General features: G+C 44.7%; 2 protein-coding genes and 1 pseudogene across 5 annotated transcripts; 1 reads left to right on the top strand and 2 right to left on the bottom strand.

The window, feature by feature from the left end:
* Positions 1 to 6,825, bottom strand: part of LOC124038661 — a 31,583-nt pseudogene extending 24,758 nt beyond the window's left edge.
* Positions 6,826 to 12,489: 5,664 nt separating this feature from the next.
* On the bottom strand, positions 12,490 to 15,351 carry mettl13 (methyltransferase 13, eEF1A lysine and N-terminal methyltransferase). Of its 4 annotated transcripts, none has more exons than XR_006839111.1 (4): positions 14,944 to 15,351; positions 13,562 to 14,820; positions 13,124 to 13,306; positions 12,490 to 12,783 (listed from the first exon to the last, which is right to left on the bottom strand). XR_006839111.1 is itself a non-coding variant. In XM_046351728.1 (4 exons), exons 1-3 carry the CDS (start codon positions 15,094 to 15,096, stop codon positions 13,148 to 13,150), a joined length of 552 nt encoding a protein of 183 aa, XP_046207684.1. In that variant the 5' UTR covers positions 15,097 to 15,351; the 3' UTR covers positions 12,511 to 12,783; positions 13,124 to 13,147. The 4 variants fall into 4 exon arrangements, 2 of the variants coding, with proteins under 2 accessions (XP_046207684.1, XP_046207686.1); XR_006839112.1 differs by having other exon boundaries at positions 13,124 to 13,303; XM_046351728.1 differs by having other exon boundaries at positions 12,511 to 12,783; positions 14,581 to 14,820.
* A 128-nt stretch (positions 15,352 to 15,479) lies between these two features.
* itpa (inosine triphosphatase (nucleoside triphosphate pyrophosphatase)) lies at positions 15,480 to 19,352 on the top strand. The gene is made up of 8 exons (XM_046351727.1): positions 15,480 to 15,600; positions 16,548 to 16,605; positions 16,709 to 16,773; positions 16,875 to 16,948; positions 17,055 to 17,086; positions 17,322 to 17,434; positions 18,645 to 18,721; positions 18,929 to 19,352. Exons 1-8 carry the CDS (start codon positions 15,538 to 15,540, stop codon positions 19,065 to 19,067), a joined length of 621 nt encoding a protein of 206 aa, XP_046207683.1. The 5' UTR covers positions 15,480 to 15,537; the 3' UTR covers positions 19,068 to 19,352.
* The last annotated feature ends 8,225 nt before the right edge of the window (positions 19,353 to 27,577 follow it).

The raw sequence follows: 27,577 nt of genomic DNA, 5'->3' as shown, positions 1-27,577 counted from the left end.
TTTTCCTCCAAACATAACGATGGTCATTATGGCCAAACAGTTATATTTTTGTTTCATCAGACCAGAGGACATTTCTCCAAAAAGTACAATCTTAGTTGCAAAACGTAGTCTGGCTTTTTTATGGCAGTTTTGGATCTGTGGCTTCTTCCTTGCTGAGCAGCCTTTCAGGTTTTGACAATATATGACTCATTTTACTGTGGATATAGATATTTTTGTACCAGTTTCCTCCAGCATCTTCACAAGGTCCTTTGCTGTTGTTCTGGGATTGATTTGCACTTTCCTCACCAAAGTACATTCATCTCTAGGAGACAGAACGCATCTCCTTCCTGAGCAGTATGAGGGCTGCCTGGTCCCATGGTGTTTATACTTGCGTACTATTGTTTGTACAGATGAAAGTGGTACCTTAAGGCATTTGGAAATTGCTCCCAAGGATGAACCAGACTTGTGGAGGTCTACAATTTTTTTCTGAGGTTTTGGCTGATTTCTTTTGATTTCCCCATGATGTCAAGCAAAGAGGCACTGAGTTTGAAGGTGGGCCTTGAAATATATCCACAGGTGCATCACCTCCAATTGACTCAAATGATGTCAATTAGCCCATCAGAAGCTTCTAAAGCAATGACATCATTTTCTGGAATTTTCCAAGCTGCTTAAAGTCACAGTCAACTTAGTGTATGCAAACTTCTGACCTACTGGAATTGTGATACAGTGAATTATAAGTGAAATAATCCGTCTGTAAACAGTTGTTGGAAAAATTACTTTTGTCATGCACAAAGTAGATGTCTTAACCGACTTGCTAAAACTATAGTTTGTTAACAAGATCTAAGTGTATGTAAACTACTGACTTCAACCGTATATATATATATATATATACACACGCACACACACACACACAGTACCGGCCAAAGTTTGGACACACTTGCTCATGCATGGAATTTTCTTAATTTGTTCTCTTTTCTACATTGTAGAATAGTAGTGAAGACATCAAAACCATGGAATAGCACATATTGAATCATGTAGTAACCAAAAAAGTGTTGGCATTCTCTCAACCAGCTTCACCTAGAGTGCTTTCCAAAAGTCTTGAAGGAGTTCCCACATATGCTGAGCATTGTGTTGGCATTCTCTGTTGGCTGCTTTTCCTTCACTCTGCGATCCAACTCATAGGGGCTAGTTGGTGACTGATATGGAAGGAATTCCATTTCTTCCCCTTATATATATATATATATGTATATATATATATATATATATACAGTACCAGTCAAAAGTTTGGACACACTTACTCATTCAAGGGTTTTTCTTTATTTTTACTACATTGCAGAATAATAGTGAAGACACAAGAAAAACTATTAAATAGCACATGGAAACACGTAGTAACCAAAACTGTGTTAAATAAATCCAAATAGATTTTAGAATCTTCAAAGTCATCACCCTTTGCCTTAATGACAGCTTTGCACACCCTTGGCATTCTCAACCAGCTTCATGAGGAATACATTTCCAACAGTCTTGAAGGAGTTTCCACATATGCTGAGCACTTCTTGGCTGCTTTTCCTTCATTCTGCGGTCTAACTGATCCCAAACCATCTCAATTGGGTTGAGGTCGGGTGAATGTTGTCGGTGCTTTCACTCTAGTGGTAGCATGAGACGGAGGTCGGGTGATTGTGGCGGCCAGGTCATCTGATGCAGCCCTCCATCGCTCTCCTTCTTGCTCAAATAGCCCTTTACACAGCATGGAGGTGTGTTTTGGGTCATTGTTCTGTTGAAAAACAAATGATAGTCCCACTAAGCGCAAACCAGGTGGGATGGCGTATCGCTGAAGAATGCTGTGGAATGCTCCACTCTTCACGTTGGGAACCACACATGCAGAGATCATCTGTTCACCTACTCTGCGTCTCACAGAGGCACGGCAGATGGAACCAAAAATCTCAAATTTGGATTAATCAGACCAAAGGACAGACTCCACCGGTCTAATGGGTTTCTTGACCCAAGCAAGTCCTTCTTGTTATTGGTGTCCTTTAGTAATGGTTTCTTTGCAGCAATTCGACCATGAAGGTCTGATTCACGCTGTCTCCTCTGTACAGTTGGTGTTGAGATTTCGGTTACTTGAACACTGTGAAGCATTTATTTGGACTGTAATCTGAGGTGCAGTTAACTCTAATGAACGTATCTTCTGCAGCAGAGGTAAGAGGCCAGTTTCATCATAGCGCTTGATGGTTTTTGCGACGGCATTTGAAGAAACGTTAAAGGTTCTTGAAATGTTCCAGATTGACTGATCTTCATGTCTTAAAGTAATGATGGACTGTCATCTATCTTTGTTTATTTGAGCTGTTCTTACCATAATATAGACTTGGTATTTTACCAAATAAGGCTATCTTCTGTATACCACCCCTACTGTACCTGTATGTTATGCAGGTGAGTGAGGACCCAAAAGCGATATAACAGAATCAGAGTCTTTTAATGTCCAAACAGGGAAAACATAAATCCTCAATCATTACAGGGGAAGTCCAAACAGGGAAAACACAAATCCTCTAGTTTAACAGGAGAGTCCCCCTTCTAGTTGTTGAGGAGAGTTGCAGGGCTAGCGGCAACAGACTGCAGGTCCCTTCGGGTAGGCGCGGGCCGTAGCGGATAGAGACACCTGCTCACACGCAGTATCTGAGGACGAGGCAGAATACAACAGGACGGAACAAAGGCAACGTAAACAAGAATCCGACAAGGACAGAAGCAGAAACAGAGAGAGAAATAGAGAACGGAACGATAGAGAGAGAGAGAGGGATAAAGAGAGAGAAAGAAACCTAATACGACCAGCAGGGGGAAACGAAGAGAAGAGAAAGCACAGGGACAAGACATGACAATACAATACATGACATGTATACCACCCCTACTGTCACAACACAACTAATTGGCTCAAACGCATTAAGAAGGAAAGGAATTCCACAAATTAACTTTTAACAAGGCACACCTGTTAATTGAAATGCATTCCAGGTGACTACCTCATGACGCTGGTTGAGAGCATGCCAATAGTGTGCAAAGCTGTCAAGGCAAAGGGTGGCTACTTTGAAGAATCTAAAATCTAAAATATATTTTGATTTGTTTAACCCTTTTTTGGTTACTACGTGATTCCATGTGTTATTTCATAGTTTTGATGTCTTCACTATTATTCTACAAAGTAGACAATAGTAAAAATAAAGAAAAACCCTTGAATGAGGTGTGTCCAGACCTTTGACTGGTACTGTATACACAGTGCATTGGGAAAGTATACAGACCCCTTCCCCTTTTCCACATTTTGTTATGTTACAGCATTATTCTTCAATGTATTACATAGTTTTTACACAATACCCTATAATGACAAATCGAAAACCATTTTTAAAAATGTTTTCAAACGTATAAAAAAACAGAAATCAGAAATACCTTATTTACATAAGTATTCAGACCCTTTGCTATGAGACTCGAAATTGAGGTCAGGTGCATCCTGTTTCCATTTATCATCCTTGAGATGTTTCTACAACTTGATTGGAGTCCACCTGTGGTAAATTCAATTGATTAGACATGATTTGGAAAGGCACACACCTGTCCATATAAGGTCCCACTGTTGACATTGAATGTCAGAGCAAAAACCAAACCATGAGGTTGAAAGAATTGTCCATAGAGTTCCGAGACAGGATTGTGTCGAGGCACCGATCTAGGGAAAGGTACCAAAACATTTCTGCAGCATTGACCTTGGTCAGGGAGGTGACCAAGAACCCGACGTTCACTCTGAAAGAGCTCCAGAGTTCCTCTGTGGCGATGGGAGAACATTCCAGATGGAACTTTCCTTTATGCTAGAGTGGTCAGACTCTACTCTTCAGTAAAAGGCACATGACAGCCTGCCTGGACTTTGCCAAAAGGCACCTAAAGTACTCTCAGTCCATGAGAAAGAAGTTTCCCGGAAGATAGAACTCTTTAGCCTGAATGCCAAGCATCACATCTGGAGGAAACCTGGCACCATCCCTACGGTGAAGCATGGTGGTGGCGGCATCGTGTCGTGGTGATGTTTTTCCACAGCAGCGACTGGGAGACTAGTCAGGATTGAGGCAAAAATGAACGGAGCAAAGTACAGAGAGGTCCTTGATGAAAACCTGCTCCAGAGCATTCAGAACCTCAGACTGGGCTGAAGGTTGACCTTCCAAGAGGACAATGACCCTAAAAGCACACAACCAAGACAAAGCTGGAGTGACTTCAGGACAAGTCTCTGAATGTCCTTGTGTGGCCCAGCTAGAGCCCGGACCTGAACCGGATCGAACATCTCTGGAGAGACCTGAAAATAACTGTGCAGCGACGCTCCCCATCCAACCTGACAGAACTTGTGAGGATCTACAAAGTACTGAGAAAAGGGTCTGAATACTTACGTGAATGTGATATCAGTTTTATATTTTTAATAAATATGCTTATATTTCTAAAAACCTGTTTTGCTTCATCATTATGGGGTATTGTATGTAGATTGATGAGGGGGGGAAAACGATTTCAGAACTTTTAGAATATATATATATATATAATATATATATAAAATGAAGTAACAATAAAGAGAGTATTTTTAAAGAGAAGTAACAAAACAAGAGATGCAAACAGTTGTCTGTGCTGTTTGTCATGAAAGTGAAAAGGTGGTTGGTTTTAATGCTGATCTTGTAAAACAAAGTGAAAGTGACTAGGGAATCAGGATAGGTAATAACAGCTTATGTGAAGAGTGTGAAATAGTGTAAAAGTGTGTGGGGTCAATATGCGTGTGTGTGTGTTTTCTCTGTGTGTGTCAGCGTATGTAGTATTGGTACAGTATATGTGTGTTGGAGTGTCAGTGCAGTATGTGTGAGTGTACGGTTAGAGTCCAGTGAATGTGCATAGAGTCAGTGTAGTATGTGTGAGTGTACGGTTAGAGTCCAGTGAATGTGCATAGAGTCAGTGTAGTATGTGTGAGTGTACGGTTAGAGTCCAGTGAATGTGCATAGAGTCAGTGTAGTATGTGTGAGTGTACGGTTAGAGTCCAGTGAATGTGCATAGAGTCAGTGTAGTATGTGTGAGTGTACGGTTAGAGTCCAGTGAATGTGCATAGAGTCAGTGTAGTATGTGTGAGTGTACGGTTAGAGTCCAGTGAATGTGCATAGAGTCAGTGTAGTATGTGTGAGTGTACGGTTAGAGTCCAGTGAATGTGCATAGAGTCAGTGTAGTATGTGTGAGTGTACGGTTAGAGTCCAGTGAATGTGCATAGAGTCAGTGTAGTATGTGTGAGTGTACGGTTAGAGTCCAGTGAATGTGCATAGAGTCAGTGTAGTATGTGTGAGTGTACGGTTAGAGTCCAGTGAGTGTGCATAGAGTCAGTGTAGTATGTGTGAGTGTACGGTTAGAGTCCAGTGAGTGTGCATAGAGTCAGTGTAGTATGTGTGAGTGTACGGTTAGAGTCCAGTGAATGTGCATAGAGTCAGTGTAGTATGTGTGAGTGTACGGTTAGAGTTCAGTGAATGTGCATAGAGTCAGTGTAGTATGTGTGAGTGTACGGTTAGAGTCCAGTGAATGTGCATAGAGTCAGTGTAGTATGTGTGAGTGTACGGTTAGAGTCCAGTGAATGTGCATAGAGTCAGTGTAGTATGTGTGAGTGTGCGGTTAGAGTCCAGTGAGTGTGCATAGAGTCAGTGTAGTATGTGTGAGTGTACGGTTAGAGTTCAGTGAATGTGCATAGAGTCAGTGTAGTATGTGTGAGTGTACGGTTAGAGTCCAGTGAATGTGCATAGAGTCAGTGTAGTATGTGTGAGTGTACGGTTAGAGTCCAGTGAATGTGCATAGAGTCAGTGTAGTATGTGTGAGTGTGCGGTTAGAGTCCAGTTAATGTGCATAGTGTCAGTGTAGTATGTGTGAGTGTACGGTTAGAGTCCAGTGAATGTGCATAGAGTCAGAGTAGTATGTGTGAGTGTACGGTTAGAGTCCAGTGAATGTGCATAGAGTCAGTGTAGTATGTGTGAGTGTGCGGTTAGAGTCCAGTGAATGTGAGTCAGTGTAGTATGTGTGAGTGTGCGGTTAGAGTCCAGTGAATGTGCATAGAGTCAGTGTAGTATGTGTGAGTGTGCGGTTAGAGTCCAGTGAATGTGCATAGTGTCAGTGTAGTATGTGTGAGTGTACGGTTAGAGTCCAGTGAATGTGCATAGAGTCAGTGCAAATAAAAAGATGGTCAACGCAAATAGTCAGGGTATCCATTTAATTCATATTCAGCAGTCTTATGGCTTTGGTGTAGAAGCTGTTCAGGAGTCTTTTGGTCACAGATTTGGCACTCCGGTACAGCTTGCCGTGCGGTAGCAGAGACTTGGGTGGCTGAAGTCTTTGACAATATTTAGGGCCTTCCTCTGACACCGCCTCATATAGAGGTCCTGGGTGGCAGGGGGCCCCGCCCCAGTGATGTACTGTGTCATATGCTCTACCCTCTGTATCTCCTTGCGGTCGAATTCCAAGCAGTTGCCATTCCAAGCGGTGGTGCACCCAGTCAAAATGCTCTCAGTGGTGCAGCTGTAAAACTTTTTGAGGATCTGTGGGCCCATGCCACATTTTCTCAGCCTCCTGAGGGGGAAGAGGTGTTGTCGTGCCTGCTTCACGGCTGTGTTGGTGTATTTGGACAATGATACTGTAGGTCCTTAGTGATGTGGACACCGAGTAATTCTCGACTCGCTCCACTACATCCCTGTCGATGTGAATGGAGGCATGCCCGGGCCTCTGTTTCCTGTAGTCCACGATCAGCTTCTTTCTCTTGATGACGTTGAGTGAGTGGTTGTTGTCCTGGTAGTGTGACCTCCTGCCTATAGACTGTCTCATCGTCGTCGTGATCAGGCCTACCACCGTCGTGTTGTCGGTAAACTTAATGATGATGTTGGGATCGTGAGCGGCCATGTAATCGTGGGTGAACAGGGAGTAAAGGAGGGGACTAAGCACGCACCCCTGAGGCACCCCCGTGTTGAGGGTCAGCGTGGCGGATGTGTTGTTCCCTACCCTCACCACCTGGGGGCGTCCCGTCAGGACGTCCAGGATCCAATGCAGAGGGAGGTGTTCAGTCCCAGGGTCTTGGAGGGCACTGTGGTGTTGAACGTTGAGTCGATGAACAGTATTCTCACATAGGTGTTCCTTTTGTGTAGGTGGCAATGGTTAATGTTGCGTGCAATAAAGATTGCGTTATCTGTGGATCTGTTCCTCTTGTAGCCTTGTGTCACTAGGCAGCTCATTGCTGGGTTTCCCTTTGTAATCCATGATAGTTTGCAAGCCCTGCCACATCCAACAAGCGTCAGAGCCTGTGTAGTTAGGATTTGATCTTAGTCCTGTAAATGCCTGTTTGATAGTCCGTCGAAGGGTGTAGAGGGATTTATTATAATGTGTCCCGCTACTTGAAAGCGGCAGCTCTACCCTTAGCTCAGTGCAGATGTTGCTTGTAATCCCTGGCTTCTGGTTGGGATATGTACGTACGGTCACTGTGGGGACGATATCATCAATGCACTTATTAATGAAGCCGGTAAACTCCTCAATGCCATCAGATAATTCACGGAACACCTTCCAGTCACTGATAGCGGGAAAAGTCCTGTAGCGCAGCATCCCCTTCATCGGATCACTTCTGTATTGAGTGCATCACTGGTACTTCCTGGTTTTGCCTATAAGTAGGAATCAGGAGGATAGAGTTATGGTCAGATTTTTCCAAATGGAGGGTGAGCGAGAGCTTTGATATGTCTCTGTGTGTGGAGTAAAGTTGATTTAGAGTTTCTTCACCTCTATTTGCACAGGTGACATGCTGGTAGAAATTAGGTAAGTCGGATTTCAGTTTTCCTGCATTAAAAATAACGGTCACTAGGAGCGTCGCCTCTGGGTGAACATTTCCTACTTTGCTTACGGCCCTATACAGCTTGTTGAGTGCGCTCTTAGTGCCAGGATCGGTTTGTGGTGGTAAGTAGACAGCTACGAAAAATATAGATGAAAACTCTCTTGGTAAATAGCATGGTCTACACCTTATCATGAGGTGAGCAGACCCTCGAGACATCCTTAATTAGAGATTGCACACCAGCTGTTGTTAACAAAGAAATATAGGATATTACAGTTCTTCAGATCACGTGAATAGGATTGTCTCGAACGGAGCTCGTCCAGTTTATTCTCCAGTGATTGCACTTTCACCAATAGAACGGAGGTTAGAGGTGATTAATACACTCGCCGATGTAGTCTTGTCAGGTATCCCAAACGTCAGCCTCTATAATGTCGCCTCTTCCTTCTTCGAGTGTTGGGGTTTGGGCCGGTTCCAGGATGAGAAGTATGTACATTTAAGAAGAAAGCTCATTGAAGTAGAAATCCTGATCCAAATCGAACAATGCAGTGCTGTGAACAATGCGGTGCTGACCGCGACGGGGCACCCGCAGTTTTCTCTGGCAGACTGCGACAGAGGATGTTCATGTCGAACTTTGAATGCCAAATGTGCCGAGAAGTTACTGGCCAGGTCGGGCCAGTGCCTGACGAGATCCACTGGCCCAACATGTTTTTACTGGCCCCAGGCAAGTGGGCCATTGTTATTATTGGACCCTGCAATGTGTTGCTTTTAGCCTTTTTTTGTGTGTGTGTGTGTGTGTGTGCGTGCGTGCGTGCGTGCGTCCCAAGCACCACAGCTCCCACTCTGGCATAAACAAGACACAATGTCAAGTCGGCAGGTGTACACAAAACAAGGCCCATAAACTGTGTGTGGTGCAATCAATATGTTTGTGGGGCTTGCTTACACAAAGCCCGAAGCTATGTGCTGACTGTGGACCCTAAGCATAAAGACAAGAGACGATTGATTAATGCGCTAAGGCACGAGTATAAGGGCACAAAACAGTTTCCGATACAATCAACAAATGTTGTTTTTATATCTTGTCATGAATATATTTCCAAAAATATTTCTTTATGCAATTCATTCTTTATAATTGTTCACGCACTGGTGCTTTTGTTTAGGAATACGGCAAATCATTTCACCTGTGGCTGGTTCTATTATTATAATATTTTTGGTTTCTACTTTGTCAAAAGAAGCTGAAACTGGACTTTATTATTTACTATTACTAATCGTATCTACAAAAAAGTTGATCAAATAAATCACACTAATGTTTTTATTGTAAGAGAAATAACTAGGCTTTAGGCCTGTGTTTTTTCTAGGACTTTGAAGAATTATACAAAACATATCCTTGACTCTATCTAAACAAACAACTCTTTTTTTTATTGATATATTTCTTCATGCAATTAATCCCTTACTATAGTTTATGAGCTACTTATCAAGCATGTATTTATCAAGCATGTTTGTGCACCTTGCGGGTTGAAATGCATCTGATGCATATGCTAAAGGTGACGCCCGGGGTACTGATATGCTGAAAGGCCAGGGGGTTCTAGTGTTAAAAGACAAGAGTGGGTATAAACACAACATTGGAAGCTGAAACATGTCTAACAGCCCTGCAGGGGCAACTATAAAATACATCTACATCTCAATGTCAAAACGACCCCACACTCATTTAACATTACATTGACATTTGAGTCATTTAGCAGAGGCCCTGCGACCTTTCGGTTACTGGCCCAACGCTCTTAACCGCTAGTCTTCCTTTCTCCCCCACTCAGGCTGCAGTATAAACTCTACAAAGAAATAATGGGCGAAATCACTTGTTTCTAGTCTTTTACTCCAAATTCAGGGTGCCACCATTTTCCTGTTGTCTTGCTCCAGAGTTTATTTCATAGTATCCTACCATTTATAATCCAGCTGTGACAACACGCATGCAGGAAGCAAGGACTGACACTCAGGGCTGGAGAAACAGCTGGATTCAGGCATCAGACATTAAGTCAGTGAATACATCCCAAACGGCACTGTGGTATTTCACCCAGTAGATATGGGAGTTTATCAAAATCATGTTTGTTTTTGAATTCTTTGTGGATTTGTGTAATCTGAGGGAAATATGTGTCTCTAATATGGTCATACATTTGGCAGGTTAGGAAATGCAGCTCAGTTTCCACCTCATTTTGTGGGCAAATGGTGTGAAACAAATAAACATAAATATGGGTTGTATTTATAGCCTGTCTTCTCTTGAGAGCCAGGTCTGCCTGTGATGGCACACTGTGGTATTTCACCCTTTCAAAATCAATAGTAATCTGAGGGAAAAGGCAATGCTCACTGAGTCTGTACATAGTCAAAGCTTTCCTTAAGATATATGCCATTTAGCAGACGCTTTTATCAGCTTTTAAGTTTGGGTCAGTCACAGTGGTCAGGTATTCTGCCACTGTGTGCTCTCTGTTTAGGGCCAAATAACATTTTAGTTTGCTGTTTTTTTGTTAAGTAATTATCTTTTTGTTTTCTCATGATTTGGTTGGGTCTAATTGTGTTGCTGTCCTGAGGCTCTGTGGGGTCTGTTTGTGTTTGTGAACAGAGCCCCAGGACAAGCTTGCTTAGGGGACTCTTCTCCAGGTTCATCTCTCTGTAGGTGATGGCTCTGTAGGGTGTGTTTGTGTTTGTGAACAGAGCCCCAGGACCAGCTTGCTTAGGGGACTCTTCTCCAGGTTCATCTCTGTAGGTGATGGCTCTGTGGGGTCTGTTTGTGTTTCTGAACAGAGCCCCAGGACCAGCTTGCTTAGGGGACTCTTCTCCAGGTTCATCTCTCTGTAGGTGATGGCTCTGTGGGGTATGTTTGTGTTTCTGAACAGATCCCCAGGACCAGCTTGCTTAGGGGACTCTTCTCCAGGTTCATCTCTCTGTAGGTGAGGTGAAGACTTTGTTATGGAAGGTTAGGAAATCGCTTCCTTTTAGGTGGTTGTAGAATTTAATGTCTCTTTTCTGGATTTTGATCATTACTGGGTATCGGCCTAATGCTGCTATGCATGCATTATTTGGTGTTTTACGTTGTACATAGAGGATATTTTTGCAGAATTCTGCATGCAGTCTCTCAATTTGGTGTTTGTCCCATTTTGTGAAGTCTTGGTTGGTGAGCAGACCACAGACCTCACAGCAATAAAGGGCAAAGGGTTCTATAACTGATTCAAGTATTTTTAGTCAGATCCTAATTGGTATGTTGAATTTGATGTTCCTTTTGATGGCATAGAAGGCCCTTCTTGCCTTGTCTCTCAGATCGTTCACAATTTTGTGGAAGTGACCTGTGGCGCTGATGTTTCGGCCAAGGTATGTATCGTTTTTTGTGTGCTCTAGGGCAACAGTGTCTAGATGGAACTTTTATTTGTGGTCCTGGCGACTGGACCTTTTTTGGAACACCAATATTTTGGTCTTTCTGAGATTTACTGTCAGGCAGAATCTGTGCAGAAGATCTCGGTGCTCCTGAATCTGTACCAAACTCAAAACAGACAGCATCTGAGTAACCGATTATTGAACAACATTATGGATGGTTTATCTGATGTGTTGTTGATCCCTATATTAGACTACTAAACCCGCCAACAAAGTTCTCCAAGAATGAGCTCTGCCTGCGCTCTGGCCGCCAACTACAGCTATATGTGACAGGTCCAGGTTGCAGCTCTGGTCCATGGTGCTGAAGGCGTCCTGCAACCTGTTGACCAAGGGGATGAGCTCCTCCGTCACCTGGTTGCCCATCGTGATGGAGCTGTACATCCAACTTTCAACCACCTGCACACACAACACCATCCAAACACTGGTTCGGTAAAGCTGAAAAAAGATGAAGACAGTCAAAGAGAAACATTTGAATGTTATTGGGATAGTTTCAGGATTGATAGCTAACGTTAGCTGACAACAAAAAGTGATAGGAACTTAGCTAAATTTAAAAGCTACTTCAAGTGCTGAGTGATGTTTATTAATAGCCTATTGTTTAAAAATTCAGTCCCTAAAAATCAAAGAGATAATCGTGAAGATAACATTTCCTCCGGTGGACTTCAGTTCTGGTTCGGTTCAGTTCTAAGCAACAATTCGATAACAGTTCGATTCATCTGACAGGCAGCGAACGTCAACGAGTCGTTACAGTCATAAACCCCGCCCATTTCTACTATTTATCTTCATAAAATCTGATTTTAAACCTAACCTTAACCACACTGCTAACCGTATGCCTAACCCGAAATGAAGGTTAAATGTTTTTCATACATTTGTACGATACGGCCATTTTGACTGTGGCTGTGCTATCTAGTGGAAACCCAGCTAAAGGGCTTCTCTCTCTGTAAATACGCAAAAAATCTGAGACTGAGTTCCCAAAGGCAGTTTGCACGTTCATTCACTCCAAAGGAACAGATAGCAAATTATAATATTAGTTTTGCTTGACAGACAGAAAATATTCCCGCCTCAAATCCAGATTTATAAATCCCACCTTTCAATGCACCCAACTCGCAGAGATACTGTGAACATGCTGCAAGATTCATCTACTGTAAATAACACTGCTGCACTCTTCAGCAGTGAGAGAGAGAGTGTGTGAGGGACTGCAGACTAAAATCAGAAGGGGTGGCATCTGTGTAACATATTTGAGATAGTTAAAGTCTGAGAAAATAAAATAGTTTCAAAAGCAACTGTAATCCTGAGAAAATCACTGCAGGGTTCATCATCAATAAACACCAGAGAAGTTTGAGAATAAAACATTCTTTACTTGATTGATAGTGTTAGAATAAACTACATCTGTACATGTTTTTATTTTGTATACAGTAAAGCATGAGATCATGATACTTGTTCACAAGGTCTTCCCCTCTTCTCATCCTCCTCTCCTCATGCAACCTTCAGGTTCAGCACTGCAGGGTCCAGCTCCAGCCCTCCTCCACCCAGCCCCACCAGGACCACTGACACTAGTACGTCTAGAGAGGGAAGGTGGGACAGACAGAGGTTCGAGGAGACATGACAGACAGAATACATTTAGCTGATTCATCAGACGTGAAGGGTCAGGGGACAAATTCCTGCAGGCAAATAAAAGTACATTTGAGAAAAAGTGTCAAACACAGACTGGTGTTTGTCAGGTGTGTGTGGATAGGCACGAAGTGGATAGGCACGAAGTGGATAGGCACGAAGTGGATAGGCACGAAGTGGATAGGCACGAAGTGGATAGGCACGAAGTGGATAGGCACGAAGTGGATAGGCACGAAGTGGATAGGCACGAAGTGGATAGGCACGAAGTGATTGACTTGCAGACACACCTACCTTTGTTGTGGTTGGAGCCCACCCCTAGTTGTGGTTGGAGCCCACCCCTGGAGCCACCATGACCCTGTGGTGGGCACAACAGACCAAGCCCTTATCCACCTCCAAGGTGCCACCTGGTGACTGTGAGGGCACAGGGGAAGGGGCAGAGGGCTTTCCTTCTGCTCTTTTTCTGAGTGGAGGCTGCTGGTCAATGTAAAAAGACTATTAGCCACTGAACTCAGGCATTGAGTAATCAAAACACTCTGTGCGTGAGAGAGAGTGTGTGTGTGTGTGTGTGTGTGTGTGTGTGTGTGTGTGTGTGTGTGTGTGTGTGTGTGTGTGTGTGTGTGTGTGTGTGTGTGTGTGTGTGTGTGTGTGTGTGTGTGTGTGTGTGTGTGTGTGTGTGTGTGTGTGTGTGTGTGTGTGTGTGTGTGTGTGTGAGAGAGAGAGAGAGAGAACCTGTGGTTGTTGGGTCAGTGAGGCAGCTCTCTGAATGGACCAGTCCTTCATTAAACAGGAACACTAGTCTGCAGTTGAGATGACCAACCTCTCCTCTCACATCCTCTACAGAGTACTGACCACTCAGAACACTGTTACCACGACTCACTACCTCCCTCCAACCGAGCTCACTTCCCACCAACAGGAACGGAACACATACAGGGAGAGGGACGGGGCCAGGGATGGAGAAAGGGGGAAAACGGTTGAAGGAATAAGGGGGAGACAATAGAGAAATAAATAAAGATAAAATATGGAATAATCACATCTCCCATCCCCATGGGAGAGAGCTCTGTTTGGACAGACTGCATGTCCGTATACTCCTGGTCCCCATGCAACCAGTCACCTTTAGTTAGCGCTAGTTGCTAGTTGGCCACGACCCTCAGCTGAGCCATGAATGAGGCAATTATGTTCCACATAAAAATAATTTAAAAAGCATTAAATTGAAATTAACACATTCCCCATGTTGTTTAATAAGATAAACCTCAGTAGCCGTTAAACATTTAATTTGGGAGGGATTTCACTTGTTACGTATCACACCTCGAAATCAAACAAACAAATGCACTTTTTATGTAGTTAGGCACGCATCTATTCTTTTATATTAAATTGCGCAAACTCCAAACATAAACATATCTGCATGCGTGCTGGTTCAATGGAAGTAGCTATAGAGGGTCAAATTAGCCCCTACACCATTGATCCTTTTCACTCCCTCAGCTTTGGGACATGTACATGGCAGACACATATTACTAACAGACAACACTCCTGGTGTTCAACTCTATGTGCAGGGCTGCTGGCTTTGGTTAAAGCCCTGTTAAAGCTGTGCTTCTACACCTGCATTGCTTGCTTTTTGGGGTTTTAGGCTGGGTTTCTGTACAGCCCTTTGAGATATCAGCTGATGTAAGAAGGGCTATATATATATATAAATTTGATTTGATGTTATAATCCCTGTCTAACAACTCAACATCCTCACACCCCCAGCCCACCTCAGCCAGTATCCTCCAAGCCAGAACCCTCTCCTCCTGGGAGGCCATGGCGTCCAGTGTCCCCTTGTCCAGTGTAGCTTGGTAGCTTCCGTCCTCATTGGGGGTCTGTGTGGCATCCACCTTCTGGAAGGTCAGGTGATTCACCACCGTCTCACTGATGTCAATGTTGGTCAGATGTCTGTAGCCGACATCATACAGATGCTCACACAGCTCAGAGTTACCACAGCCCACCACCAAGATCTGGGAGACGAGACAAGTGAGAGACAAATAGAAGTAATGTCCTGTACATGGATTTCAGGTTCAGGATGTAAAAGTGGTGCCACAGATGTGTAGGGTGCCTTTGGTGTAAGCCTAGGTTGTCACCTTATCCCGAGGTTTGATGTATTTGAGCAGCATGCCACAGAGTTTGTTGTTGTCTCCATACCAGTCAAAAGCCGTCTCTCCTCTCTTCTTGAAGAAGCGTTCCCAGTACTCAGTGGAGCTGAACCCCTCGGTAGTGCGAGTTAGAAGACTCATTGTCACTAGGTAGCAAGGTGTATCCTGGTGTATCTCTGTAGGCTACTTCAACAAACTAACATGTAAGGCAACTTTCAAATAGCTTTAAACAAGCTAAGATTCAGTCACTTGCAGGATATCATAACTGTTAACTTACTAAGTTACGGATAGCAACTGTTGTATCGTCATTTTGTCCAAAATATGCCGTTCTCTAAATATAAATGGTTGCATTTTAGTTTGCCGTCTTCCCGACATGGTATGCTCACCCGGACATTATTTCCAGCTGTACACAACAACATTCCGATTGGATAGCGCTGAATAGGCGGAGTTCCTAGCCTTACCCTGATTTGCTAGGATTCTTGGCAGTGGCCTGTCATTGTCTGATGCAGTACCGGATGTCTTTGCGGTGCGGCGTGTTCTGTTCCGATCGTTATTATTTTCCAGACATCAAGAGGCATCAGCATGGCTATTCCAGTGGGGAGATCTGTTGTCTTCGTGACTGGAAACGCAAAGAAACTAGAAGAGGTGGGGAATGCTTCAGATCAATTATTATTCCCTGTAGAAATGTCCTGGAATGAACATTGAAACGTTCCAAAGTGAGCTGTTTATTAGAGGTTCCGGCCGACTCCTGACAGAATGGAAGTCTTGACAGGGGTAAATGTGGTGGTGGCCAAGTTTTAGATTACACATGCTGAGATAAAATGTTTTGATATATAATTCATCTCATTTTAGAGGCTACGTCAATAGCTTGTACACATTAACTGTATAACATGAACTGGGTTATTGGAGTCCTGCATGTTTAACAGTATAGCACCATACCAGCAGGTGTCATCCAAGCCTTACACCAGGGATGGGTAACTTTGATGGGGGTGGGTGGCACAAAAAATCAGAACTTCTCATTTGATTTATTTTATTTAACTAGGAAAGTCAGTTAAGAACATATTCTTATTTTACAATGACGGCCTACCTCGGCCAAAACCTCCCCTAACCCGGACGGCGCTGGGTCATTTGTGCGCCGCCCTATGGGACACCCGATCCCGGCCGGTTGTGATACAGCAGGATCGAACCAGTAGGGGCTACAGTGGATTGCGGGTCTGCCTACCCACATCCATGCCCTAGCCTTATATGGGCCCTATGCAAAATGTTGTTGGGGGGGGGGCACACATCCCCAACCTGCGAGCCAAACATTTACATTTCCTGCAATTGTACTCATTTCGTCATTGGGCGAAGAGAAAAATGTGCAGTTTTACAGCTAATTTCCAGCAATTGTACACATTTTGCTATAGGGTGGATATAAATGATTGCCGTTTATAATACGAGATCTGAGTGAAAGTGACTTAACAAAATCAATGAGTCTGTAATTCGACCATGATTACTTCAAGTAGTTGCCCGTCCCTGCCTTACACATAACACTGTAGACCAACTCACAAGTTCATGCCATCATAAAAGACTGCTGTTCTTTGTCTAACCAGGTGATTCAGATCTTGGGGGACGGGTTTCCCTACAAACTGGTGCCCAAGAAGATTGACTGTGAGTTAACTATCTCAATGGAATGACGAGATGGATGTATACCTAATCACTACATCTCCGTTAAGTCTTCACGTGGGACTAAATTACTGTCCATCTTTCTCAGTGCCTGAATACCAGGGGGAACCAGACGAGATCTCTATACAGAAGTGTAAGGAAGCAGTAAAACAGGTGTGACTGCTCTTTTCCGCGTGTTGTTGTAACGAGGTCTGGATCAGAGATGCGTGTATAAATGCTCATCTGACCTGGTTTGTCCGTGTCAATTCTCTCAGGTTGATGGACCAGTCATCGTGGAGGACACCTGTCTCTGTTTCAGAGCATTGGGAGGTCTACCAGGACCCTACATGTGAGTAGGCCTCTATAACCTCTCTGTGGAGCCTGTAGTCGGATTCTCTAATGTGACAATACATTTATTGAAAATGTGTCTGTTTTTTGTTGTTGTGTGTGTGTAGAAAATGGTTCCTGGATAAACTTAGGCCTGAAGGTAAATCATGATTCATTTGTGAATGAATGAGTACAGTTACTTAAATGTAATGTTTGAGTGTGCAGTGGAGGCTTCTGAGGGGAGGACGGCTCATAATAATGGCTGGAACGAACCATGTGTTTGGTGTGCTTGATACCATTCCGCTCCAGCTATTACCACGAGCCAGTCCTCCCCAATTAAGGTGCCACTAACCTCCTGGGTTTGAGTTTGTGTCACCGTCCCTCCCTCTATCCAGGTCTGTATAAGATGTTGGCTGGGTTTGAAGATAAGTCAGCCTGGGCTCTGTGTACCTTTGCCTTCTGTCCAGGGAAAGAGGAGCCAGTACAACTCTTCAGAGGGATAACTGAGGTCAGAATATAGTTTCAAATGTAAAGTTTTTATGTAATGTGCACAGGAGCAGTAAAATGTCTTTCTTACAAGCTCCAAACCCAACAATGCAGTAATCAATATCAATGTAGCACAAAAAATAACATAAAAAATATGTACACCGCCCTACAAAGTCAAAACGCAGTAACTACGTCATTTATTTTACTGCAAAATCTGACTTCAAAGTATTTTTCTGTCTAGACAGACAGCCATTTCTGATACTCCATGATATATTCTGATCAACTGGCTTGTTCTTGTGTCAGGAAAACTACATAACACATTCATCCGATAATATACCTTGCCATTACAACAGATGAAAGATTTTTGACCAAATTTCAGCAGTCTTATTTTTATTTTATTTCACCTTTATTTAACCAGGTAGGCAAGTTGAGAACAAGTCCTCATTTACAACTGCGACCTGGTCAAAATAAAGCAAAGCAGTTCGACACATACAACAACACAGTTACACATGGAATAAACAAACATACAGTCAATAATAAAATAGAAAAAGTCTATATACAGTGTGTGCAAATGAGGTAGGATAAGGGAGGTAAGGCAATAAATAGGCCATAGTGGTGAAATAATTACAATATAGCAATTAAACACTGGAGTGATAGATGTGCAGAAGATGAATGTGCAAGTAGAGATACTGGGGTGCACAGGAGCAAGATAAATAAATAATTACAGTATGGGGATGAGGTAGTTGGATGGGCTATGGCTAGACGCTGTTCAGGAGCCTGTTGGTGTCAGACTTTTATGCTTGCCATGCGGAAGCAAAGAGAACACTCTATGGCTTGGGATGGCTGGAGTCTGTAACAATTTTCCAGGTCTTCCTTTCTCACTGCCTGATGGCTGGGAACTCGACCCCAGTGATGTACCGCAACACCCATTGTAGCACCAAGCAATCGAGGGTGGTGCTGTTGCCATACCAAGCAGTGATGCAGCCAGTCAAGATGCTCTCTATGGTGCAGCGTGCTCACCACCCCCCATTTCCTGTAGTCCACGATCAGCTCCTTGGTCTTACTGACGTTACCCAGAGCGACTGCATAGTTTTTCGTAATTCTTCGTACAGGTCCCCGTGGGAATCGAACCCACAAGCCTGGCATTGCAAGCACCATGCTCTACAACTGAGGCACACTAACTCTGCATGCTTGCGTTCATAAACATGTATTTTTTCCCCCTAACTGTTTAGGGGCACATTGTAGAGCCTAGAGGCCCCAGAGACTTTGGTTGGGACCCCTGTTTCCAACCAGACGGATTTGACAAAACGTAAGCAGGACTTTTATTTTACTCGCAGGAGTCGTGTGTGTACATATGACACTTTATTAGTCCTTTATTACTCTCCTACTCTACCACTGGGGGGCAGTAGATGTCTATTTTATGTATTGACAACATCAGTAAGAAGAAAATGAATGAAAGTGATTATTGCCAACTCATTTATTGTTGTCTCTCTCATTCTCTTTCTGGTCCCTGTAGTTATGCTGAGCTACCTAAGGAGGTGAAGAACACAATATCCCATCGGTACCGAGCCCTGGCAGCCATGTCCGAACACTTCTCCTCTCAGGCCAACGACAATGGCATGCCAGACACCAAGAAGAAGAAACAGAACGACTAACCACTGATCTAGAGTCAGACAACCCTACCCCCATGGATACAAAACCTATCTCACTCTGTATCCGTGGTTAGGGGCAACTTCTACCTACTCTGACCAATCGCTCAACAAACAGTCAGGACTCAGCTAACCAATCAGACAGGGACAAACTTGTGCAGATTAGACAGTTCCACACTGGTCAGCAAGTTCCAACCTCATCTGCCAAAGGTTTAGACTCCGTCCTCCATCATTTGTCTTAAATAAGTCGATTTTGTACCTTATCAAAAAATAAAGATTTGGTTTATTCTCTGTTCAGAGTCAAGTCGCTTGTATTGATCACTGAATCTGCTTTTCTCAAACTGATAGAGCTCATCAAATCTGGATTATGTGGGTTTTATGAACCAAAATGTGGTTCTAGTTCAAGACTTTGTGCTTTCTAAAGTGCAGTCCCCAAGCCAAGACTACAGTATTTGTGATTTGTGAGAGGCAGAGTGAGTGTGTGGAGTCCCCAAGCCAAGACTACAGTATTTGTGATTTGTGAGAGGCAGAGTGAGTGTGTGGAGTCCCCAAGCCAAGACTACAGTATTTGTGATTTGTGAGAGGCAGAGTGAGTGTGTGGAGTCCCCAAGCCAAGACTACAGTATTTGTGATTTGTGAGAGGCAGAGTGAGTGTGTGAGTCCCCAAGCCAAGACTACAGTATTTGTGATTTGTGAGAGGCAGAGTGAGTGTGTGGAGTCCCCAAGCCAAGACTACAGTATTTGTGATTTGTGAGAGGCAGAGTGAGTGTGTGGAGTCCCCAAGCCAAGACTACAGTATTTGTGATTTGTGAGAGGCAGAGTGAGTGTGTGGAGTCCCCAAGCCAAGACTACAGTATTTGTGATTTGTGAGAGGCAGAGTGAGTGTGTGGAGTCCCCAAGCCAAGACTACAGTATTTGTGATTTGTGAGAGGCAGAGTGAGTGTGTGGAGTCCCCAAGCCAAGACTACAGTATTTGTGATTTGTGAGAGGCAGAGTGAGTGTGTGGAGTCCCCAAGCCAAGACTACAGTATTTGTGATTTGTGAGAGGCAGAGTGAGTGTGTGGAGTCCCCAAGCCAAGACTACAGTATTTGTGATTTGTGAGAGGCAGAGTGAGTGTGTGGAGTCCCCAAGCCAAGACTACAGTATTTGTGATTTGTGAGAGGCAGAGTGAGTGTGAGTCCCCAAGCCAAGACTACAGTATTTGTGATTTGTGAGAGGCAGAGTGAGTGTGTGGAGTCCCCAAGCCAAGACTACAGTATTTGTGATTTGTGAGAGGCAGAGTGAGTGGAGTGCCAAGACTACAGTATTTGTGATTTGTGAGAGGCCCCAAGCCAAGACTACAGTATTTGTGATTTGTGAGAGGCAGAGTGAGTGTGTGGAGTCCCCAAGCCAAGACTACAGTATTTGTGATTTGTGAGAGGCAGAGTGAGTGTGTGGAGTCCCCAAGCCAAGACTACAGTATTTGTGATTTGTGAGAGGCAGAGTGAGTGTGTGGAGTCCCCAAGCCAAGACTACAGTATTTGTGATTTGTGAGAGGCAGAGTGAGTGTGTGGAGTCCCCAAGCCAAGACTACAGTATTTGTGATTTGTGAGTCCCCAAGCCAAGCAGAGTGAGTGTGTGGAGTCCCCAAGCCAAGACTACAGTATTTGTGATTTGTGAGAGGCAGAGTGAGTGTGTGGAGTCCCCAAGCCAAGACTACAGTATTTGTGATTTGTGAGAGGCAGAGTGAGTGTGTGGAGTCCCCAAGCCAAGACTACAGTATTTGTGATTTGTGAGAGGCAGAGTGAGTGTGTGGAGTCCCCAAGCCAAGACTACAGTATTTGTGATTTGTGAGAGGCAGAGTGAGTGTGTGGAGTCCCCAAGCCAAGACTACAGTATTTGTGATTTGTGAGAGGCAGAGTGAGTGTGTGGAGTCCCCAAGCCAAGACTACAGTATTTGTGATTTGTGAGAGGCAGAGTGAGTGTGTGGAGTCCCCAAGCCAAGACTACAGTATTTGTGATTTGTGAGAGGCAGAGTGATTTGTGTGGAGTCCCCAAGCCAAGACTACAGATTTGTGATTTGTGAGAGGCAGAGTGAGTGGAGTCCCCAAGCCAAGACTACAGTATTTGTGATTTGTGAGAGGCAGAGTGAGTGTGTGGAGTCCCCAAGCCAAGACTACAGTATTTGTGATTTGTGAGAGGCAGAGTGAGGCAGAGTGAGATTTGTGTGGAGTCCCCAAGCCAAGACTACAGTATTTGTGATTTGTGAGAGGCAGAGTGAGTGTGTGGAGTCCCCAAGCCAAGACTACAGTATTTGTGATTTGTGAGAGGCAGAGTGAGTGTGTGGAGTCCCCAAGCCAAGACTACAGTATTTGTGATTTGTGAGAGGCAGAGTGAGTGTGTGGAGTCCCCAAGCCAAGACTACAGTATTTGTGATTTGTGAGAGGCAGAGTGAGTGTGTGGAGTCCCCAAGCCAAGACTACAGTATTTGTGATTTGTGAGAGGCAGAGTTGGAGTCCCCAAGCCAAGACTACAGTATTTGTGATTTGTGAGAGGCAGAGTGAGTGTGTGGAGTCCCCAAGCCAAGACTACAGTATTTGTGATTTGTGAGAGGCAGAGTGAGTGTGTGGAGTCCCCAAGCCAAGACTACAGTATTTGTGATTTGTGAGAGGCAGAGTGAGTGTGTGGAGTCCCCAAGCCAAGACTACAGTATTTGTGATTTGTGAGAGGCAGAGTGAGTGTGTGGAGTCCCCAAGCCAAGACTACAGTATTTGTGATTTGTGAGAGGCAGAGTGAGTGTGTGGAGTCCCCAAGCCAAGACTACAGTATTTGTGATTTGTGAGAGGCAGAGTGAGTGTGTGAGTCCCCAAGCCAAGACTACAGTATTTGTGATTTGTGAGAGGCAGAGTGAGTGTGTGGAGTCCCCAAGCCAAGACTACAGTATTTGTGATTTGTGAGAGGCAGAGTGAGTGTGTGGAGTCCCCAAGCCAAGACTACAGTATTTGTGATTTGTGAGAGGCAGAGTGAGTGTGTGGAGTCCCCAAGCCAAGACTACAGTATTTGTGATTTGTGAGAGGCAGAGTGAGTGTGTGGAGTCCCAAGCCAAGACTACAGTATTTGTGATTTGTGAGAGGCAGAGTGAGTGTGTGGAGTCCCCAAGCCAAGACTACAGTATTTGTGATTTGTGAGAGGCAGAGTGAGTGTGTGGAGTCCCCAAGCCAAGACTACAGTATTTGTGATTTGTGAGAGGCAGAGTGAGTGTGTGTCCCCAAGCCAAGACTACAGTATTTGTGATTTGTGAGAGGCAGAGTGAGTGTGTGGAGTCCCCAAGCCAAGACTACAGTATTTGTGATTTGTGAGAGGCAGAGTGAGTGTGTGGAGTCCCCAAGCCAAGACTACAGTATTTGTGATTTGTGAGAGGCAGAGTGAGTGTGTGGAGTCCCCAAGCCAAGACTACAGTATTTGTGATTTGTGAGAGGCAGAGTCCCCAAGCCAAGACTACAGTATTTGTGTGAGTGTTTGGAGTCCCCAAGCCAAGACTACAGTATTTGTGATTTGTGAGAGCAGAGTGAGTGTGTGGAGTCCCCAAGCCAAGACTACTACAGAGTAGTGTTTGTGATTTGTGAGAGGCAGAGTGAGTTGTGAGTCCCCAAGCCAAGCAGTATTTGTGATTTGTGAGAGGCAGAGTGAGTGTGTGGAGTCCCCAAGCCAAGACTACAGTATTTGTGATTTGTGAGAGGCAGAGTGAGTGTGTGGAGTCCCCAAGCCAAGACTACAGTATTTGTGATTTGTGAGAGGCAGAGTGAGTGTGTGGAGTCCCCAAGCCAAGACTACAGTATTTGTGATTTGTGAGAGGCAGAGTGAGTGTGTGGAGTCCCCAAGCCAAGACTACAGTATTTGTGATTTGTGAGAGGCAGAGTGAGTGTGTGGAGTCCCCAAGCCAAGACCCCAAGCCAAGACTACAGTATTTGTGATTTGTGAGAGGCAGAGTGAGTGTGTGGAGTCCCCAAGCCAAGACTACAGTATTTGTGATTTGTGAGAGGCAGAGTGAGTGTGTGGAGTCCCCAAGCCAAGACTACAGTATTTGTGATTTGTGAGAGGCAGAGTGAGTGTGAGTCCCCAAGCCAAGACTACATTTGTGATTGAGTGTGTGGAGTCCCCAAGCCAAGTGATGATTTGTGAGAGGCAGAGTGAGTGTGTGGAGTCCCCAAGCCAAGACTACAGTATTTGTGATTTGTGAGAGGCAGAGTGAGTGTGTGGAGTCCCCAAGCCAAGACTACAGTATTTGTGATTTGTGAGAGGCAGAGTGAGGCAGCCAAGACTACAGTATTTGTGATTTGTGTGGAGTCCCCAAGCCAAGACTACAGTATTTGTGATTTGTGAGAGGCAGAGTGAGTGTGTGGAGTCCCCAAGCCAAGACTACAGTATTTGTGATTTGTGAGAGGCAGAGTGAGTGTGTGGAGTCCCAAGCCAAGACTACAGTATTTGTGATTTGTGAGAGGCAGAGTGAGTGTGTGGAGTCCCCAAGCCAAGACTACAGTATTTGTGATTTGTGAGAGGCAGAGTGAGTGTGTGGAGTCCCCAAGCCAAGACTACAGTATTTGTGATTTGTGAGAGGCAGAGTGAGTGTGTGGAGTCCCCAAGCCAAGACTACAGTATTTGTGATTTGTGAGAGGCAGAGTGAGTGTGTGGAGTCCCCAAGCCAAGACTACAGTATTTGTGATTTGTGAGAGGCAGAGTGAGTGTGTGGAGTCCCCAAGCCAAGACTACAGTATTTGTGATTTGTGAGAGGCAGATTGGAGTCCCCAAGCCAAGACTACAGTATTTGTGATTTGTGAGAGGCAGAGTGAGTGTGTGGAGTCCCCAAGCCAAGACTACAGTATTTGTGATTTGTGAGAGGCAGAGTGAGTGTGTGGAGTCCCCAAGCCAAGACTACAGTATTTGTGATTTGTGAGAGGCAGAGTGAGTGTGTGGAGTCCCCAAGCCAAGACTACAGTATTTGTGATTTGTGAGAGGCAGAGTGAGTGTGTGGAGTCCCCAAGCCAAGACTACAGTATTTGTGATTTGTGAGAGGCAGAGTGAGTGTGTGGAGTCCCCAAGCCAAGACTACAGTATTTGTGATTTGTGAGAGGCAGAGTGAGTGTGTGGAGTCCCCAAGCCAAGACTACAGTATTTGTGATTTGTGAGAGGCAGAGTGTGTGTGGAGTCCCCAAGCCAAGACTACAGTATTTGTGATTTGTGAGAGGCAGAGTGAGTGTGTGGAGTCCCCAAGCCAAGACTACAGTATTTGTGATTTGTGAGAGGCAGAGTGAGTGTGTGGAGTCCCCAAGCCAAGACTACAGTATTTGTGATTTGTGAGAGGCAGAGTGAGTGTGTGGAGTCCCCAAGCCAAGACTACAGTATTTGTGATTTGTGAGAGGCAGAGTGAGTGTGTGGAGTCCCCAAGCCAAGACTACAGTATTTGTGATTTGTGAGAGGCAGAGTGAGTGTGTGGAGTCCCCAAGCCAAGACTACAGTATTTGTGATTTTGTGTGTGGAGCCAAGACTACAGTATTTGTGATTTGTGAGAGGCAGAGTGAGTGTGGAGTCCCCAAGCCAAGACTACAGTATTTGTGATTTGTGAGAGGCAGAGTGAGTGTGTGGAGTCCCCAAGCCAAGACTACAGTATTTGTGATTTGTGAGAGGCAGAGTGAGTGTGTGGAGTCCCCAAGCCAAGACTACAGTATTTGTGATTTGTGAGAGGCAGAGTGAGTGTGTGGAGTCCCCAAGCCAAGACTACAGTATTTGTGATTTGTGAGAGGCAGAGTGAGTGTGTGGAGTCCCCAAGCCAAGACTACAGTATTTGTGATTTGTGAGAGGCAGAGTGAGTGTGTGGAGTCCCCAAGCCAAGACTACAGTATTTGTGATTTGTGAGAGGCAGAGTGAGTGTGTGGAGTCCCCAAGCCAAGACTACAGTATTTGTGATTTGTGAGAGGCAGAGTGAGTGTGTGGAGTCCCCAAGCCAAGACTACAGTATTTGTGATTTGTGAGAGGCAGAGTGAGTGTGTGGAGTCCCCAAGCCAAGACTACAGTATTTGTGATTTGTGAGAGGCAGAGTGAGTGTGTGGAGTCCCCAAGCCAAGACTACAGTATTTGTGATTTGTGAGAGGCAGAGTGAGTGTGTGGAGTCCCCAAGCCAAGACTACAGTATTTGTGATTTGTGAGAGGCAGAGTGAGTGTGTGGAGTCCCCAAGCCAAGACTACAGTATTTGTGATTTGTGAGAGGCAGAGTGAGTGTGTGGAGTCCCCAAGCCAAGACTACAGTATTTGTGATTTGTGAGAGGCAGAGTGAGTGTGTGGAGTCCCCAAGCCAAGACTACAGTATTTGTGATTTGTGAGAGGCAGAGTGAGTGTGTGGAGTCCCCAAGCCAAGACTACAGTATTTGTGATTTGTGAGAGGCAGAGTGAGTGTGTGGAGTCCCCAAGCCAAGACTACAGTATTTGTGATTTGTGAGAGGCAGAGTGAGTGTGTGGAGTCCCCAAGCCAAGACTACAGTATTTGTGATTTGTGAGTGTGTGGAGGCAAGACTACAGTGATTTGTGATTTGTGAGAGGCAGAGTGAGTGTGGAGTCCCCAAGCCAAGACTACAGTATTTGTGATTTGTGAGAGGCAGAGTGAGTGTGTGGAGTCCCCAAGCCAAGACTACAGTATTTGTGATTTGTGAGAGGCAGAGTGAGTGTGTGGAGTCCCCAAGCCAAGACTACAGTATTTGTGATTTGTGAGAGGCAGAGTGAGTGTGTGGAGTCCCCAAGCCAAGACTACAGTATTTGTGAGAGGCAGTCCCCAAGCCAAGACTACAGAGATTTGTGAGAGGCAGAGTGAGTGTGTGGAGTCCCCAAGCCAAGACTACAGTATTTGTGAGAGGCAGAGTGAGTGTGTGGAGTCCCCAAGCCAAGACTACAGTATTTGTGAGAGGCAGAGTGAGTGTGTGGAGTCCCCAAGCCAAGACTACAGTATTTGTGAGAGGCAGAGTGAGTGTGTGGAGTCCCCAAGAGGAGTGTATAATAAACCACAAATGTTCTGTCTTTCTGAGTTTGATCTCCTTTAATGTGGTAACTCAATGTTGTCTGTCCTGTTTGTCACATTTCCACTCCCCCTTTCTTAGTCTTTTGCTCTCAGTCACTCTTAAAGGTACTGCTCCTAATCTCAGTTTGTTACCTGTATAAAAGACACCCGTCCACAGAAGCCATCAATCAATCAGATTCCAAACTCTCCACCATGGCCAAGACCAAAGAGCTCTCCAAGGATGTCAGGGACAAGGTTGTAGACCTACACAAGGCTGGAATGGGCTACAAGACCATCGCCAAGCAGCTTGGTGAGAAGGTGTCAACAGTTGGTGCGATTATTCGCAAATGGAAGAAACACAAAAGAACTGTCAATCTCCCTTGGCCTGGGGCTCCATGCAAGATCTCACCTCGTGGAGTTGCAATGATCATGAGAACGGTGAGGAATCAGTTCAGAACTACACTGGAGGATCTTGTCAATGATCTCAAGGCAGCTGGGACCATAGTCACCAAGAAAACAATTGGTAACACACTACGCCGTGAAGGACTGAAATCCTGCAGCGCCCTCAAGGTCCCCCTGCTCAAGAAAGCACATATACATGCCTGTCTGAAGTTTGCCAATGAACATCTGAATGATTCAGAGGACAACTGGGTGAAAGTGTTGTGGTCAGATGAGACCAAAATGGAGCTCTTTGGCATCAACTCAACTCGCCCTGTTTGGAGGAGGAGGAATGCTGCCTATGACCCCAAGAACACCATCCCCACCGTCAAACATGGAGGTGAAAACATTATGCTTTGAGGGTGTTTTTCTGCGAAGGGGACAGGACAACTTCACCGCATCAAAGGGACGATGGACGGGCCATGTACCGTCAAATATTGGGTGAGAACCTCCTTCCCTCAGTCAGGGCATTGAAAATGGGTCGCGGATGGGTATGCCAGCATGACAATGACCCAAAACACACAGCTAAGGCAACAAAGGAGTGGCTCAAGAAGAAGCACATTAAGGTCCTGGAGTGGCCTAGCCAGTCTCCAGACCTTACTCCCATAGAAAATCTGTGGAGGGAGCTGAAGGTTCAAGTTGCCAAACGTCAGCCTCGAAACCTTAATGACTTGGAGAAGATCCCTCCTGAGATGTGTGCAAACCTGGTGGCCAACTACAAGAAACGTCTGACCTCTGTGATTGCCAACAAGGGTTTTGCCACCAAGTACTAAGTCATGTTTTGCAGAGGGGTCAAATACCTATTTCCCTCATTAAAATGCAAATCAATTTATAACATTTTTGACATGTGTTTTTCTGGATGTTTTTGTTGTTATTCTGTCTCTCACTGTTTAAATAAACCTACCATTAAAATTGTAGACTGATCATTTCTTTGTCAGTGGGTAAACGTACAAAATCAGCAGGGGATCAAATACTTTTTCCCCTCACTGTGTGTGTATATATATATATATATATATATATACACAGTACCAGTCAAAAGTTTGGACACACCTA

Source organism: Oncorhynchus gorbuscha, linkage group LG06, assembly GCF_021184085.1.
Source record: "Oncorhynchus gorbuscha isolate QuinsamMale2020 ecotype Even-year linkage group LG06, OgorEven_v1.0, whole genome shotgun sequence".
NCBI lineage: Eukaryota > Metazoa > Chordata > Actinopteri > Salmoniformes > Salmonidae > Oncorhynchus > Oncorhynchus gorbuscha.
Note: the sequence above shows the minus strand (reverse complement) of the source record. Positions and strands in the feature narration are given on the sequence as shown.